General features: G+C 40.7%; 1 protein-coding gene across 5 annotated transcripts in view; it reads right to left on the reverse strand.

Annotated features, from left to right (window-relative positions):
* Positions 1-16,580, reverse strand: part of H2BN1 (H2B.N variant histone 1) — a 39,128-nt gene that overhangs the window by 13,202 nt on the left and 9,346 nt on the right. Inside the window, exons 1-2 of one of the 5 annotated variants that reach the window (XM_054256140.2) lie at positions 12,628-12,895; positions 276-602 (exon numbers count right to left, since the gene is read on the reverse strand). The exons of 3 other annotated variants lie outside the window; for them this stretch is intronic. In XM_054256140.2, the coding sequence (XP_054112115.1) occupies positions 420-602; positions 12,628-12,801 (357 nt within the window). In that variant the 5' untranslated portion in view covers positions 12,802-12,895 and the 3' untranslated portion in view covers positions 276-419. Of the gene's footprint in view, positions 1-209; positions 603-12,627; positions 12,896-16,580 lie in introns of those variants that run through there. One more of the 5 variants, XR_008481594.2, reaches the window with a different exon arrangement.

A 16,580-nucleotide genomic window follows, 5' to 3' on the forward strand; every position in this document is an offset into this window, starting at 1 on the left:
CTTGCCCTCAATCCTTTATGATCTCAGTTCATTCTAGTGCAGCAGTCTCCACCCTCAATCTGGAGTGAGGACAGACGATGGATATACAATGTCACAGATCTAGCTGTGTCCTCCAAAGAATATAATGGGTAAGTGCAAAACAGGGGAGTAGTATGCATAAGAAATTAAAGGCCATTGACAACAAGCACATGCACACGTGCACACACAGCTTGCATAAGAGAAAATGCCTTTATTCTTTTCATGAAGTAAGTCAGAGGTCAAAAACACAGGCCCCAGAGACTAGGTGTGCAGCAGTGAAACTCCTCGTGCAGCAGGACGGCTTCTCAGACACCCTGTCTTCTAAGCCAGCCTTCTAACACATCCAATTTTCCGACAAATGCAGTCATTTTAACAAGGCCATTCAGAACAACTTCATTTATTCAAAAGCTCTTCTGAAAGGATCTCTGCTTAACTGCGCCAAGGATCTCTCTGCCAGTGATGGCTCTTCTGTGGTTGTAGAAGGACAGTCTAAATGCCTCCAGGCTAACCCATTCCAGTTGCCCAGCATTCAGAGTACCCAGTGCATACAAGACCCAGGAGCTCCCGCTGAAGTCAGGGTGGGTCTAGGGGAGAAAGGGCACAGAGGTGAGACAGAAGTAAAGGCTTCCCACAGTGAACAGTTGTGGTCTGACCCAAAACCTAGTACTCCTGGTTTCTATGAATTTATGTACAAGTGGAACACAAGTGACCTTCAAGTTGAATGATGAATTTAAAAAACCCATAAACCACCTAAAGGGACAACAACTGGCATTTGATGAAACAAGCTATTGAACTGTAAAAGGAAAATAAATCTTAGGACCCTAAATCACTAAACTAAAGGGAAAAGTAAAACTGGGAACTGCTTAGGACAAACCTGCCTCCCATTCTATTCAAAGTCACCTTTCTACTGAGATACATACATATCTGATTGCCTCATTTGGAGAAGCTAATCAGAAAGTCAACAGAATACGACCATTTGTCTCTTACCTACCTATGACCTGGGAGCCTCCTCCCCACTTTGAGTTGTCCCACCTTTGCCTCGAGTTGTCCTACCTTTCCAGACTGAACCAATGTGCATCTTACACATATTGATTGATGTCTTATGTCTCCCTATAATACGCAAAAACACACTGTGCCTCTACCACCTTGGGCATATGTCATCAGAACCTCCTGAGAGTGTATCACGGATGCACATCCTCAACCTTGACAAAATAGACTTTCTAAATTAACTGACAAAAACACACACCAAAAAAACCCACACATACAAAAAATTAACTGAGACCCATCTCAAATTTTGGGAGTTCACATTTTGGTAACCGTAAAGGGATTCTGACCTTTACGATTATGCCCCTGACCTTGGACAAATCTCCTGTCGGTGCTTGGTACCAGCATGAGCTAACTTTATGGCTCAAACCAGTAAAACAATTTCCTGAAATCTGGGAGTACCCCCTCTAGAGAATCCCTGATCTTCCCAAATTTAGTCAAGAAGTAAAGTTTACTTTGTTGTGCAACCTCCCCTGCCCCCCACACACACTTTTTTTTTTTTTTTTTTTTTTGGAGTTTTACTTGCTTCCAACAAGGAAGGCAGGATTTCCTGTTTCCAGAATGATGGAAGGCAGGTAACTCCCTTATGGAGTTTGAACTCACTCCCAGCAGGTAAGACGAGTTTGAGGCCTTCTTTTCCTGTTTCTAGGCTGGTAGAAAGCAGTCTTCAGCCTCAGACCCATCCCGAGGTAAATAACTAAATTGGGATTTTGTCCTGGCTAAAGTTTAACAACCAGCTGGTCTGAATTTTTTCTTACTATTTGATCACTCAGTGATCATATTGTTGGGTTTCTGTTGTTGTTCCTCCTCACTTTCTTCCATCAGATTTGACCAGCTTTACCGGACTTGGTCAAATCCAAGTGAGAATTCCAAATTATGGGTGACAAAACCTCTCTAATTTGACTAACATTGCTCACAACTACAAGAGTAAAAGAACAAACCCACCCCTTTGGTCTCTGTGCTTGCTCTCTGTCTTACAAAGTCCTTTTGTTTACTTTTCTTCCACCCTATACTTCCTTTCCCCTTTGCCATCTACAGAACCAAAAAAATCTAGAGAAGGCTTCTAATGACTTGAACCCCTTAAAAGAGTCTGGAACAAAGGTGCCAGCCATGCCTTTTAGGGTGTTCTGTTTTCTTTGTCGAGTTTCAAGAGTCATAGGCAGATTTTTCTTAGATCTATAGGCCTGTTTTTCTGTATTACATGACCTGGCCTCTTTGGCTTTGGGGGTACCAGAGATTACCTTGTACTGTGAAAGGATTTGACCTTGATATGTGTAATAGCAGATGAGAGCTACAAAGTAGGAGTGGCTGAATACAGTTTACAGGAAATGCCTTTGGTGGTTGTTTTTTGTTTGTTTCTTTCTTTCCTAGGAAGTTGTTTGAGGATCCTAATTCTAATTTGGAGATACATTCCAAGGGGTCTTCTCTATAACTTTGTCTCCCAAAAATAATCTCGATTTGGCTTGTCTGTGTACATTTACATGAAGAACTGAATTATTGTTTTCATAGATAAATGAGAGACTCAGTTTTCTCAGTTCGACCAGGGACCTCGTGGGAGTGTCTGGGGAGTTGACTCCCATGATGTACAACAGCCCCACCGGGAAATCCCCAACAAAAATTAATTAAAAAAAAAAAAAGACTCAGCCAGGAAACACATATAAAGAGTGATCACCTGGCCTTTTGAACCCCCTCAGAAGTCAGACCTCTGGAGAGAGAAACTGAGACATGTAAGAGGGTGGAAACAACTCAGTGGTAACACACTGTGGAATCCTCCCCACAAGCAGCACACGTCAACCCACCACACAAAAAACCTAGGCCACAGCTCCGTTCCTCCTCTTCAGACAAAAGGTGAGAAACAAATAATCTAAGAAGGAGGAGAAAACCAGGAGAATGACACCCTTTTGAACACTCCATAGGTTTTATAATACCTCTACTTGCCAGAGTTGATGTAAAATGGAATATGGTCTTTGTACACATTTACATTAAAAAAAAAAAAAAAAGCCTTAAGGTCAACCTGCAAACAATAGAGTTCCTAAGTTCTTTTTCTCTGTTTTTCTTTTCTGCCTGCTTTAAATCTGCTGTCATGCTGTCATTTTTCTCTTCAGATAAAAACCACTGTCGGGCCAGGTGCGGTTGCTCATGCCTGTAATCCCAGCACTTTGGGAGGCTGAGGCAGGTGGATCACAAGGTCAAGAGATCAAGACCATCCTGGTCAACTTGGTGAAACCCTGTCTCTACTAAAAATATAAAAAATTAGCTGGGCATGGTGGTGTGTGCCTATAATCCCAGCTACTCAGGAGGCTGAGACAGGAGAATTGCCTGAATCCAGGAGGCGGAGGTTGCAGTGAGCCGAGATCGCACCATTGCACTCCAGCCTGGGTAACAAGAGCGAAACTCCATCTCAAAAAAAAAAAAAAAAAAAAACACTGTCTAGATACAATATGTTCTTTTTGCACACTGGTGAATTTGTATTTATCTCATGGCTAAAGTTCTGAAGTAAAAACTATAGGATCTGTGTGTGTGTGTGTGTGTGTGTGTGTGTGTATGTGTGTGTATGTGTATCATGTGTGTATATTTAAAAGGACTTTATAATTTCTATAATTTTCTGTTTAAATAACAAATCCATTTTAATTTCCCTCTATCGCAGACTTTTCCTACCCATAACTTATGATGTAAATTTTGCTATTAGATTTTCACCCAAGTTGTTTCCTTTAATATACAAATTTAAGACTATTTAACTGACAACTGCCTAATAAAACAGGTTGTCAAGAATTTGAAAGTCTAAGATAGGAAAAAAAGTTTTTTATGAATTGATAATATGTACTTCTACTGGTATGCATACTATAAATATATATTTATGTGTTGTACATATAATATTCCACTACTGAAAATATAAAAGAACTTTAATTGGCTTAATAAAATAAAAACACTTGAATCAAGTAGTTTATCCAGAAAAAAAAGAAGACTAGTCAAATGCTCTTTCAAGTTTACATAACTTAAGTAAAATCTTTAATAAATTAATTTTAATATTATTGGTAAAGTAATATTAGAAATGTCTTAATAATTGCAAATATACATTCTTGTTTATATTTATTAATCAAATAATTTCATTCTTATCCCTGCCAAATACTATAAGGTATCAAAATTTGGTATAGGGGTTACAAAACTACAAACAGCCCAAAACAGAATGATCTTTGCTTGTGTAATCTTTAATAAAATATTGATATTAGTTTAATAAAAATAACTACATCTTGAATTTAGTAAGCTTACCAGAACTCTAATCTTGTGACTTTAGATGGTCTAGTCCACAGGCAGTAAGCTTTGTTTTGGGAAGGGACTGTTACCATCTTTGTTTCAAAGCTAAACTATAAATTCCTCCCAAAGTTAATTCAGTCTATACCCCAGAATGAACAAGGACAACTCGGAGGTTAAAAACAAGATAGAGTCAGTTAAGTCAGATCTTTTTCACTGTCTCAGTTATAATTTTACAATGTCGGTTCCATAACTTTAAATGATGCCTATCACAGTTTTCATAAATTATCTAGGTAAGTGACTTTTGTCTAATTCAAAACCTATTTAAAGGTTATGTATAAAACAAGACAATAGAAACCAAGAAATAAGAAAGATATAAAGAAAGCTATAAAAATAAAGAGGGGTTTTTTTTGTAAGAAAGCTTAAAGAGAAATAATTGTATATGAGAGAGTCTTGTTTGATAGATTTAGTCCTAAAGTAAAATGACGGGTTGTTTAAAAAAGAGGGATGTTCAGGACAAAAGAAAGTCCAAACATGTCATGAACAGTCTGTGCAAGTCACAATAAGAAAATTTGTATTTTTAGAAAAGTTTTATATGATAAAGTTGTCTATTAGTTAAAGAGAAAGTATAATGACCTTTCTAGAAATTGGGCTTGATGTTAAAAAAAAAAACAAAACACTTATACAGTAAATAATTGGTTAGAACAATGAAATTTTCTTAAGGGATTGATTTATTCTTAATAAACTATTCAACTTATTCAAATAAAAACTCAACTTTTGGCTGGGTGCAGTGGCTCATGCCTGAATCCCAGCACTTTGGGAGGCCAAGGCAGGCAGATCATGAGGTCAAGAGATCGAAACCACCCTGGCCAACATGGTGAAAATATAAAAATCAGCTGGGCGTGGTGGTGCATGCCTGTAGTCCCAGCTACTGGGAGGCTGAGGCAGAAGACTTGCTTGAACCCAGGAGGCAGAGGTTGCAGCGAGCCGAGATTGCATCAATGCACTCCAGCCTGGTACCTGGCAACAGAGCGAGACTCTGTCTCAAAAAAAAAAAAAAAAAGTGGCCAGGGATGGTGGCTCACGCCTGTAATCCTAGCACTTTGGGAGGCCGAGGCAGGCGGATCACAAGGTCAAGAGATTGAGACCATCCTGGCCAACATGGTGAAACCCTGTCTCTACTAAAAAATACAGAAATTAGCTGGGCGTGGTGGTCGCACGCCTGTAGTCCCAGCTACTCGGGAGGCTGAGGCAGGAGAATTGCTTGAACCCAGGAGGTGGAGATTGCAGTGAGCTACAATTGCGCCACTGCACTCCACCCTGGCTCCTGGCGACAGAGCAAGACTCTGTAAGTTCAACTTTTATTGCATCTCACCATTTTCAGTTTTCTTTCTCCTTTTAAAGGGCACAAAATAGTAATGCTCTCCTTCAACTCATTTTCAGCTTGTAAATCATTTTTGAGTTCTGTTAATATGGACCAATACTAACAATATTTTCTTAAAGGTCTAAAGAAAATGTTTTCTTCCAATATAATATTCTGTACAGTATAGAAGGCCTTTTCTTTTACCTTTTGGTAACTTGTCTCATAAATTTTACATTTTACTAAAACAATTCCATTGCCATTATTAAGTTTTGGTTTGCCTAGCGAAAAAATGAGATAAAAAATTTTAATTAAGGTTATTACATCCATATATTTTTCTGTATGTACTTTTGAAGTACTTGTGACATTGAGTTATAGGACTTTGACTCCTGGGTCTAAAAAGGTCACCAAGTCCTGCTAAATCTTAAATACTGACAACAATTAGAGCCTCATCTTCAGGCCCAATAGAAAATGCCAATTAAAATTAACTACATTCCAGAGACACAGGGCCAGAAATTAAAATTACTCAACTCCTCAAGGCCCAGGGGCTATCACGGAAGAGGTGGATATGTGAGATTGTAAGGACCAATTTTGAGAGATAAAATAAGTTCCATTTCCCTATAAATTAATAATTAATATCAAAAACACACTGATACAAGAGCAGCACATAAGCCACTATGTTAGATTAACAAGGTTTTCTTTGAAACATTAACCAACTCCTAAATAAAGGTTATAAAAGGCTTATGGAAGTTATATCTTATGGTCAATATTTTTACAAAAATATTTTTTGACACAATCTCTCTCTGTCAGCCAGGCTGGAGTACGGTGGCATATTGGCTCACTGCAACCTCAACCTCTTGGGTTCAAGCAATTCTCCTGCCTCAGCCTCCCAAGTAGCTGAGATTACAGGTATACACCACCACACCCAACTAATTTTTGTATTTTTGGTACAGCAGGGTTTTACCATGTTGGCCAAGCTGGTCTCAACTCCTGACCTCAGGTGATCCACCTGCCTCTGTCTCCCAAAGTGCTGGGATTACAGGCATGAGTCATCAAGCCCAGCTAAAATTTTGAAAAACAAATTTAATTGGCTTCGTACTGTTTATTAGGACTTACTGTTTGGAAAATTAAGTCTTCCCTCTCAAAGAATAAAAGTTTTTGCCTTTTTTTTAAATCCTTGAGTTATCACTTTGATCAAATGAATGACTTGTTTTACAATGACCTGTGATATCAAGTGTTTTTTTGTTTTGTTTTGTTTTGAGATGGAGTCTCATACTGTTACTGTTGCCCAGGCTAGAGGGCAATGGTACAATCTCAGCTCATGGCAACCTCTACCTCCCAGGTTCATGCATTTCCTGCCTCAGCCTCCCAAATAGCTGAGATCACAAGCACACACCACCACACCCAGGTAACTTTTTTGGGGGGTGGTATTTTTAGTAGAGACGAGGTTTCACTATATTGGCCAGACTGGTCTCAAACTCCTGACCTCGTGATCCTCCCACCTCAGCCTCCCAAAGTGCTGGGATTACAGGCATAAGCCACCACACCCAGCCAATATCAGGTGTTTTAAACCTTTGATATTTGACAAAATTTCCAAAATCAAATTATAAATTATGTCTTTTTCTGACCTAATTAATCCTTTAAGCTATTAGGTTCCCTAAAGTCCAAAGATTACTCCTTTAAGATATTAGGTTTCCCGAAAGTCCTAGTCTGACTTATTTGATATAAAAAGTACACAGGAAAAAAGTCAAATATAAACTGGTGTTTGGTTTTCTTGGGCTGTATTTAATAATTATAATAGTTACGTTAAATTATTGTGTGCCACAGAAGTAACAAATTTCCTTGTTAATTGTATCCTCTATGACTGACCTGAAACTTTGTCACCCACGAACAATTGTCTTGTTTTGGTCCTCTTTAGAAGGTGGCTTTATAAATGACTATAAAACTCTAACAGATATTCTTGAATACAAATTTCTGATAACTTTGGAGACTGCGACGTCAGAATAGAAGAAAAACATTTAAGACTCCAGGAAAATGGAAATGTTCATGAATACCAAACAGCACAAGAATGGGCTGAACTAATAGCAGACTCAAGTGATCTTTTTGACTTTTTACTTAAAACATTGCTGGTCCTTTCTTTTGTTTCTTCATCATCAAGGAGACTTTTCTTTTGAGCTATTGACAACTTTTAACAATTTAGTATACGCCTATGAACAAACTTTAAGACATATTTCTCTCCACCTGATTTCTCTAGAATTTGCAAACTATGAGTATTCTTAACTTATGAAAATACAGTTATTTACATAAATATAATAAGAATCTGTTTTCATTTATAACAGGACACAATTAGAGAAACTGATTATTTTACCAAGACTGACTGGAATGGTAAAATAATGCTTTCCTTTAAAGAATCACACTTGACTTACGGAGCCAAGAAAAGCCTCTTGGAATAACTGGCTTCATATCTTGTTGACACAGTCCCTATACAGGTCTTCAGCCAGGCTGACCTATGATAAGTAAAGAGTGTCACTTTCTGACAGGCCTGGGAGCCCTAAGTTTATCGTGGAATCTCAAAAGAAGAAGAATTCACCCTTTTGTGATTCTCATAGGTATCTGATGGTACAAATTTGTGCCTGGGCTTGGCTTTAAAAAAGTCTTGTCTGAGATTCTTTCTATGAAACAAAGTTCCATCAAAACCTATTTAAAAGCGTATGTAAAAAAACCTATTCTTACTATGCTATATACAAATAATCAGGCCAAGTATAATAAAACAAATCAGTTCTACCATGATTTGTCTTTAATAAAATAGGAAAACAGGAAACTGGAATGAGGAAAATGTTTCAAAAACTATAGTACACCTGCTATTAGATTCTAGTCTTACCTAATGTTTTTAATTTTTATAATTTTCTAGAGTTTAGACCAAATTCTGACTTTTCTTGGCTACAAGTCTTCAAAATGTTTTCCATTTTTTCTTTTCCCCTCATCTTTCCCAATTTAGAGTCACTGAAAACCAAGCTGTGCTTCCATAAGGCCTATGAACTGAAACTAGACAACTTAAACTTTAGCGGAAAATAACAACCTATTAACGTACATAAGCCACTTTCATGCCTGCCTTCTAATGTATGGACTTCAGAGTAATACGGCCTATACCAATTTTCCAAGATTGTTCTTCCTCCCTCTATTTTATCTTCATAGGACATGAGACTTGACAACCTACTAAAAATGAACATTCCTGATAACTCAAGACCTACCGGTCTAAAAACAAACCATCCTACCCATGAGAGATCAGATGAAACCTGAGACCAGACTCATTTTCTCCTAAAATGCTTTCTCCAAAAGATTTTTAAAAAGAAAAGGGCGAGAATGTGAAAGGAATATAAGTATTGGGACCCCCAAAATCACTAAAGGGAAAAGTCAAACTGGGAACTGCTTAGGACAAACCTGCTTTCCATTCTATTCAAAGTCACCCCTCTACTCACTGAGATAAAGGCTAATCAGAAACTCAATAGAATACAACCACTTGTCTCTTACCGACATATGACCTGGAAGCCCCTCTGTCCCAGCTTTCCAGACTGAACCAGTGTACATCTTACACATACTGATTGATGTCTCATGTCTCCCTAAAATGTATAAGACCACACTGTGCCCCTACCACCTTGGACACATGTCAGCAGAACCTCCTGAGACTGTGTCACAGACACACATTCTCAACCTTGACAAAATAAACTTTCTAAGCTAACTGAGACCTGTCTCAGATGTTCAGGGTTCACAGTACCTATCAGCAGTTTCTCGGGATGAGGAAGAAGAGAGGAGGGGAATTTGGATCTGGTGAGAAAGGTAACCATTGATTGGATAACACAGACTAAGTCCAGTCATTTCAACTTTTGTGACTTGATTTTTCCTAACAGAAGTGGAATTAACACCCAACACCTGCTGAAGCTGGAAAACAGTTTAGAATGTGCTTTCCCACTTTATATTTCACATTAAGAAAGCATTTTACTGGCCAGGCGTAGTGGCTCACACCTGTAATCCAAGCACTTTGGAGGCCAAGGCGGAGGGGATCACCTGAGGTTGGGAGTTCAAGACCAGCCTGACCAACATGGTGAAACCCTGTCTTTAAAATAAAAAAAAAAAGTAAAGCATTTTACTTTAACCTTTCTCAATCTTCAGCCTCTCTTCCTTCCTATTACTTTCTTGTGGTCTTCAGCCAGGCTGGAAAACTTGTTCTTCCTCGATGTGTCCCTGTGTTTTCCAGCCACCATGCCATTGTTCATCTGTCACTTCTACCTACCATGCTGACACCCAACTGCACTCTTCAGATCCTATCCATCCTGTAAGCCTCCTCCTCAAGTGCCAGCTCCCTTATCTGTGTTACACACACACTTACTAATTTCCTCCTCTAACTGAGGATGGTGGCACTCTCTGTTCTCAGGCCCTGTATCACATGCGGCTATGTCATTAGTGTCCTTGTCTAAAGTTAGAGAGAACCAGATTAGTAAAAAGAAGCTGTTCTAAGAATCATTTACCCAAGGCTCTAATCCTAGCTCTGCCTGGACATGAGACATATTGAGCAAGTTACATGTCACACTGGTCTCAGCTTCTTGTTGCTGTGTGTGTGTGTGTGTGTGTGTGTGTGTCAGAGAGAGACACACAGAGACACAGACACACAGAGACAGAGACACAGATACAGAGAAAGAGATACAGAGACAGACACAGAGAGACAGAGAGAGACACACAGACACACAGAGATACAGAGAGAGGAGGGAAGAAGGGAGAGGCAGGAGAGGCAGGAGGGGGAGAAAGGTAAGGAGAGGGAGGGGAGGGAGGGGAGGAAGAAGCTTGAGGTGAGATTCAAAAAGTTTTTCCTGGTTCTAATAATGTAGAAATACTTCCTCCTCAACACTCTCTCCCATTGCAGGATTGTGAGTCCCCTTACAATAGAGACTGCATCATTTTCATCTGAGTTCCCACCGCAAACAGGCTTGCACTTACACCACTTAGACACTCAATACATTTATCCAACCAATATCTTGTTTTATCCTTACAGTGCCCTGAGACAGTGACCCCAGCCACAGACTCAAGCCTTGGGAGATTCAAGGTGGCCTGCCAGGCCCACACAGTTAAGAACAAGCCAAGGAAAGACTAATTAGAGGGGAATGTCCAGGGAATGCCCAAAGGACTAGTTAATGCAAGCTCTCCCACAGAGGGCCCTACCAGCCAAATGCAGGCTCAGAGTGGGGGTTCTCCACTGGGGGTAATCTTGCCCTCCAGAGGACATTCAGCAATACCTGAACAAAATGTTCAGTTGTCACAACTGAGACGGAGGGTGCAACTGGCATGTAGCAGCTGGGGGCAATAGAGGTTGCTTAATATCCTACAGTGTGCAGAACCCCACAGCAAAGGGTTAACCAGCCCCAAAATGTCAACGGGGCTACGGTTGAGAAGCTCTGCTCTGTATATCCTCACTATATATCACGCATCTTCTCTCCACTCCCATCTTTCCTTAATCTCATTTTCCCCTTCTTTTCCCAGAATAAAGCAACACATTCTAGATGATATTGCTAGAATGTGGGAGCTTTGTTATGACACACAGGGACACTCACACTTGACTTCCTTGTCATGAAGGCATACAATCCAAAGACAAGCCCTAGCACATCTTTCATAAAATCCCCTTACAGCTTTTGACTCTCCCAGCTTTTCAGGGGTAAGACTTTCTACCAATTTTGTATTCCATGGGGTGAGGTTGGGTGAGCAGGAGGAACAAACAAGGGTGCCTACTCCTCCTAAGAAATATTAGAAATACACAGCATCATTTGACAAAAACCTGATCTACACCATTCTTCAAAGTTACAGAACAGACTAGGTGGCGAATCCCCCCTCTACAAGAAAAGGAGAGGGCATTTAATAATCAGTTTAGGGCTGGGAGCGGTGGCTCACACCTGTAATCCCAGCACTTTGGGAGGCCGAGGCAGGTGAATCACGAGGAGTATGAGACCAGCCTGGCCAACATGGAGAAACCCTGTCTCTACTAAAAATACAAAAAATTAGCTGGGCGTGGTGGCAGATGCCTGTAATCTTAGCTACTTGGGAGGCTGATTCAGGAGAATGGCTTGAACCCAGGAGGTGGAGGTTGCAGTGAGCCAGGATCATGCCACTACATGCCAGCCCAGGCGACAGTGCAAGACTTCATCTCAAAAAAAAAAAAAAAAAAAATCAGCTTAGGCCAGGCACAGTGCCTCATGCTTGTAATTCCAACACTTTGGGAGGCTAACATAGGATTGCTTGAGCCTAGGAGTTCAAGACCAGCCTGGGCAATGTAGTAAGACCCTGTCTTTTATATAGACATAGATAAATAGATATATAGATATGCATGTGTGTGTGTATATACATGTGTGTGTGTGTGTGTGTGTGTGTGTGTATATAAAACTAAAACAAACGGAAAAAAATGAAAATTAGTTAGACATGGTGGCATGGGCTTACAGTCTCATCTACTCGGGAGGTTGAGGTGGGAGAATCATTTGAGCCCAGGAGTTGGAGGCTGCAGTGAGCTATGATTGCAACACTGCACTCTAGTGTGGGTAACAAAGCAAGACCCCATCTCAAAAAAAGAAAGAGAGAAAGAAAAAAGAATCAGTTTACAGGTTGCCTGTCAACAGATCCAGAGAGAGAGAGAGAGAGAGAGAGAGAGAGAGAGAGAGAGAGAGAGAGAGAGAGAGAGACTGACTTTACGAGCTCAGGTGTTCAGAGTTGCTGCCAACAGATAGAAAGTGAGAGAAGACAGCAGCCATTTGCAGATCCAATTTAGAAAAGCTGTTGGCACATAACTTTTCAGGAACACAATGTGTGAAGGACTCCTGTATCACAGTAACTTGAAGTCAAGATCATACCCAGGACCGCTAACAAGGTACCTCTTTTGGCCATTATAAGCTTCCATAAAAAATGCACCAACTCACTTGCTTTAGGATTTTCCCCATGTAACTGAAATAGGCTTCCTTCCTCCTCTTGTTTCTCCACCTCCTCTTCTTCCCAGTGGCTGAGTTAGCCCACTCATACTTCTTTTTGACTGGGAAATAAAGTTCAGTCTTGTTCTTAGGGAATGTTAGATTATTTAAGCGAATGAAGTCCATGTTGAAAGCTCAATCCTTAGGCTACTAGCTCAGAGCAGTGGCTGTAGCTAGGTTTTATAGGGAGGGCTGGAAGGTACCCTTTCCTAGTTAAATTAGTGATCACACCTGCAAAAGATGAAGGCTCTCAGAATCCTTAATAGGTAATAGGTGTAGGCCAGCATGGTGGCTCACACCTGTAATCCCAGCACTCTGGGAGGCCAAGGTGGGAGGATGGCTCAAGCCCAAGAGTTTGAGACCAGCCTGGGCAACATGGTGAAACCCTGTCTCTACCAAAAAAAAAAAAAAAAATATATATATATATATATATATGTGTGTGTGTGTGTGTGTGTGTGTGTATCAGGCATGATGGTACATGCCTGTGGTCCTAGCTGCTTGGGAGGCTGAGGTGGGATGATCACCTGAGCCCAGAAGATGAAGGCTGCAGTGAGCTGGGATCATGCCACTGCACTCCATCCTGGGTGATCAGAGTAAGACTCTGTTTCAAAAAAAAGAGAGAGAGATTAGGTGTAGGCTCTAAAAGAGAGAGGCTATTTTGACGCAATGGACATTAATTTACCAGGCAACAGTCATTTCAGAAGTTATTCCTTTATTGTACCTAACTCAAGGTGTTTTTATCATGTGATTCTTAGTCACTAAGATTTATATTCAAAAGACTGGGAGTGAAACCTGGAAGATATATTTTTCTAAAGCATGCCAGGTGAATCTAATGACCAGCCAGATATAGAATTTATTGATCTATGAAACTTTCCTGAAACGGCTACACAAGATTTGGGCTGGAGTGGAGGAGGCATCTATTCATAGACAAGGCACTTATGCCTTGTGCATTTGTATTTGCATCAGGAGAGAAACCCATCCTCTGAAAGGCAAGCACATACATGATTATGCAACAGCAATTAGGAATCGAGTGCGGCATGAACAGGAAGGCCAGGAAGTCACTGAATCTACAAGACTGAACTTTGAGAAACTGTAAATAGGCCATGAACTTCCTGCAATTAATATATCAGCTCAGCTACGAGGAAGTGACCAGTCTGACATGAACAAACAGATAAGAGGACACCAGAGAACCAGGGTGTCAAAGGAGAGAAGAACCAGATCAGAACAGACGCTCTTTCCCCTACCACTAGTTATAAGTTGCATGAAAGCCTTGGTGGAAGAAACTGACAGATAATAATAGTACTGTCAACTTATGAGCCCTAACTATGTCCCAGATGCCACACTAACATTCTTTATCCCATTTAATTATCAGTGCTGTGAGGTAAGATGTTAGCATTACTCCCCTTAACAGAGGACACTGAGGTTCAGAGGTCTTAAGTGACTTGCACAGGATCACATACAGTGTCTGAGTGGCAGAGCCAGCCCTGGAGTCTTTGCTTCTGACTCACATTCTACTCCCTTCCAAAACTGAACACAGCCCCACAATCCTTGTAGTTACACATGTGCTCTACATAATTGCTACATGTATCATTTCATTGCTGGAGAATTTCACATGTAACTTATTTATAGTGTAGGTTGAATTCTTCTGATTATTTCTTTGATAACTGCAAAGTCCTGAATTTAAAATCCTGAAAAAAAAAAAAATCTGAATAGCGCCTGAGTTAACAACAATGACAACAAAAACTAAATGGAATAGCTCTATGTACTGGAAACGAACAAGGATGAAAGGAAAAAGTAATTCCCTGTTGCCTGGTTGTCAAAACCATCCCTCCACCCCACCCACAACTCTTACTCTCAAGTCACCAGTCTCATCTCTTAACCCTCTATTCTAAAATGCCATATAAGCCGGGTGCAGTGGCTCATGCCTATAATCCCAGCACTTTGGGAGGATGAGGCAGGCGGATCACAAGGTCAAGAAATCGAGACCATCCTGGCCAACATTGGTGAAACTCTGTTTCTACTAAAAACACAAAAATTAGCTGGGCATGGTGGCGTGCACCTGCAGTCTCAGCTACTCCAGAGTCTGAGGCAGGAGAATCACTTGAATCCAGGAGGTGGAGGTTGCAGTGAGCTGAGACTGTGCCACTGCACTCCAGCCTGGCAACAGAGCAAGACTGCATCTCAAATAAACAAACAAACAAACAAAATAAAATGCCACATATGGCCGGGGACAGTGGCTCATGCCTGTAATCCCAGCATTTAAGAAGGCCAAGACAGATGGATCACTTGAGGTCTGGAGTTTGAGATCAGCTTGGCCAACATGGTGAAACCCTGTCTCTACTAAAAATACAAAAATTAGCTGGGCGTGGTGGCTGTCACCTGTAATCCCAGCTACTTGAGAGGCTGAGGCAGGAGGATCACTTGAACCTGGGAGGTGGAGGTTGCAGTGAGCCAGGATTGCGCCACTACACTCCAGCCTGGGTGACAGAGTGAGATTCTGTCTCAAAACATAATAAAAAAAATAAAATGCCAATATACACAGAGCATGTATGATAGAGTGAATCAGAAGGTTTTTTGTTTTGTTTTGTTGTTGTTTTTTCTTTTTCTCATTATTTTAAACAAATTCAAGTCACACTTTAACATAGAGTGAATCAGAAGTTTTAATGCAAATAAGTAAATACAAATTGGCAGGTAACATTCAAGGTTCCATGGATGGTACTCTTCACGTGGTACAGGGAAATGGGAAGAGTTCTGCCAGGAGGGATGTAAACCAGGGCTATATGTCAGGAGGATGCTGGAGAGCATTTGGGGAATGGGAGGAAGAAGAAATGTTATGTTACAGTGAGGGTGCAGCACAGAGGGCCTGGCCAGATGGCACTCATTCATTCAAATATATTCAGGAAGGGCCAGGTGCAGTGGCTTATGCCTGTAATCTCAGCATTTTGGGAGGCCAAGGCAGGAGGATTGGTTGAGTCCAAGAGTTTGAGACCAGCCTGAGCAACATAGGAGACCCTGTCTCTAAAAAGATTTTAAAAATAAGATAAAATACAAGAAAATAAATAAGCCAAGCATGGTGGCACATGCCTGTAGTCCTAGCTACTCAGAAAGCTAAGGTAGGAGAGTTATTTGAGCCCAGGAGTTTGAGGCTGCAGGGAGCTGTGATCACACCACTGCACTCCAGTCTGACAGAGCTAGACTCCATCTCTTATTCTAAACACACACACACACATACGCAGAGGAAATTTTGATCCCCTACTAACTGCTAGGCCCAGGACTATCCATGTAAATGGTAATCAATCACCAACAGGAATCATAAAAGTTGCACAGAGGAAAATCACAGGTTGATGAGAGACTCACGGTTGTCCATTAGGAATCTCAGCCTGCTAAAAAGGACATGCCATAAATTAACTGCTTCTAATAATTCTCTATTCTGAAGATAAAAGAAGCAATTTCACTAATAGCAATGCTAGCTTGTATTTACTGAGTGCTTACTGCCTGTCTTAAATTATAGGAAGCACTTTATAGATATCACCTCACTTCACACTTGGAGATGGGTTTTTATCAACTTTATTAAAGATGAGGAAAGTGAGGCTTACACAGATGAACTAATTTGTTCAAGGTCAAACAGACCTAGGATTTGAACTCCAGTGTACCTGACACCAAAAGTCCCCTCAATATTTCTCCAAGTCAGGCCCCCTGCCCACCTGCAGCAGAACCTCCTGGGCTGCTTATTACAATTCAGATCTCTGAGCCTCTGGTGCAGGCACCTAAAGTCTGGGTACCACTGCCTCCTGAGTATAGACAGGATGCTACTCTGAGCCAAATCCTATTCAGTGGAGGAGGGCTAACAGAGACTTGGAAGGGATGAGAACACTAAGAGACAGTGACATTGTGAGGAGATAAGC

This window comes from Callithrix jacchus, chromosome 5 (genome assembly GCF_049354715.1).
Source record: "Callithrix jacchus isolate 240 chromosome 5, calJac240_pri, whole genome shotgun sequence".
Taxonomy (NCBI): domain Eukaryota; kingdom Metazoa; phylum Chordata; class Mammalia; order Primates; family Cebidae; genus Callithrix; species Callithrix jacchus.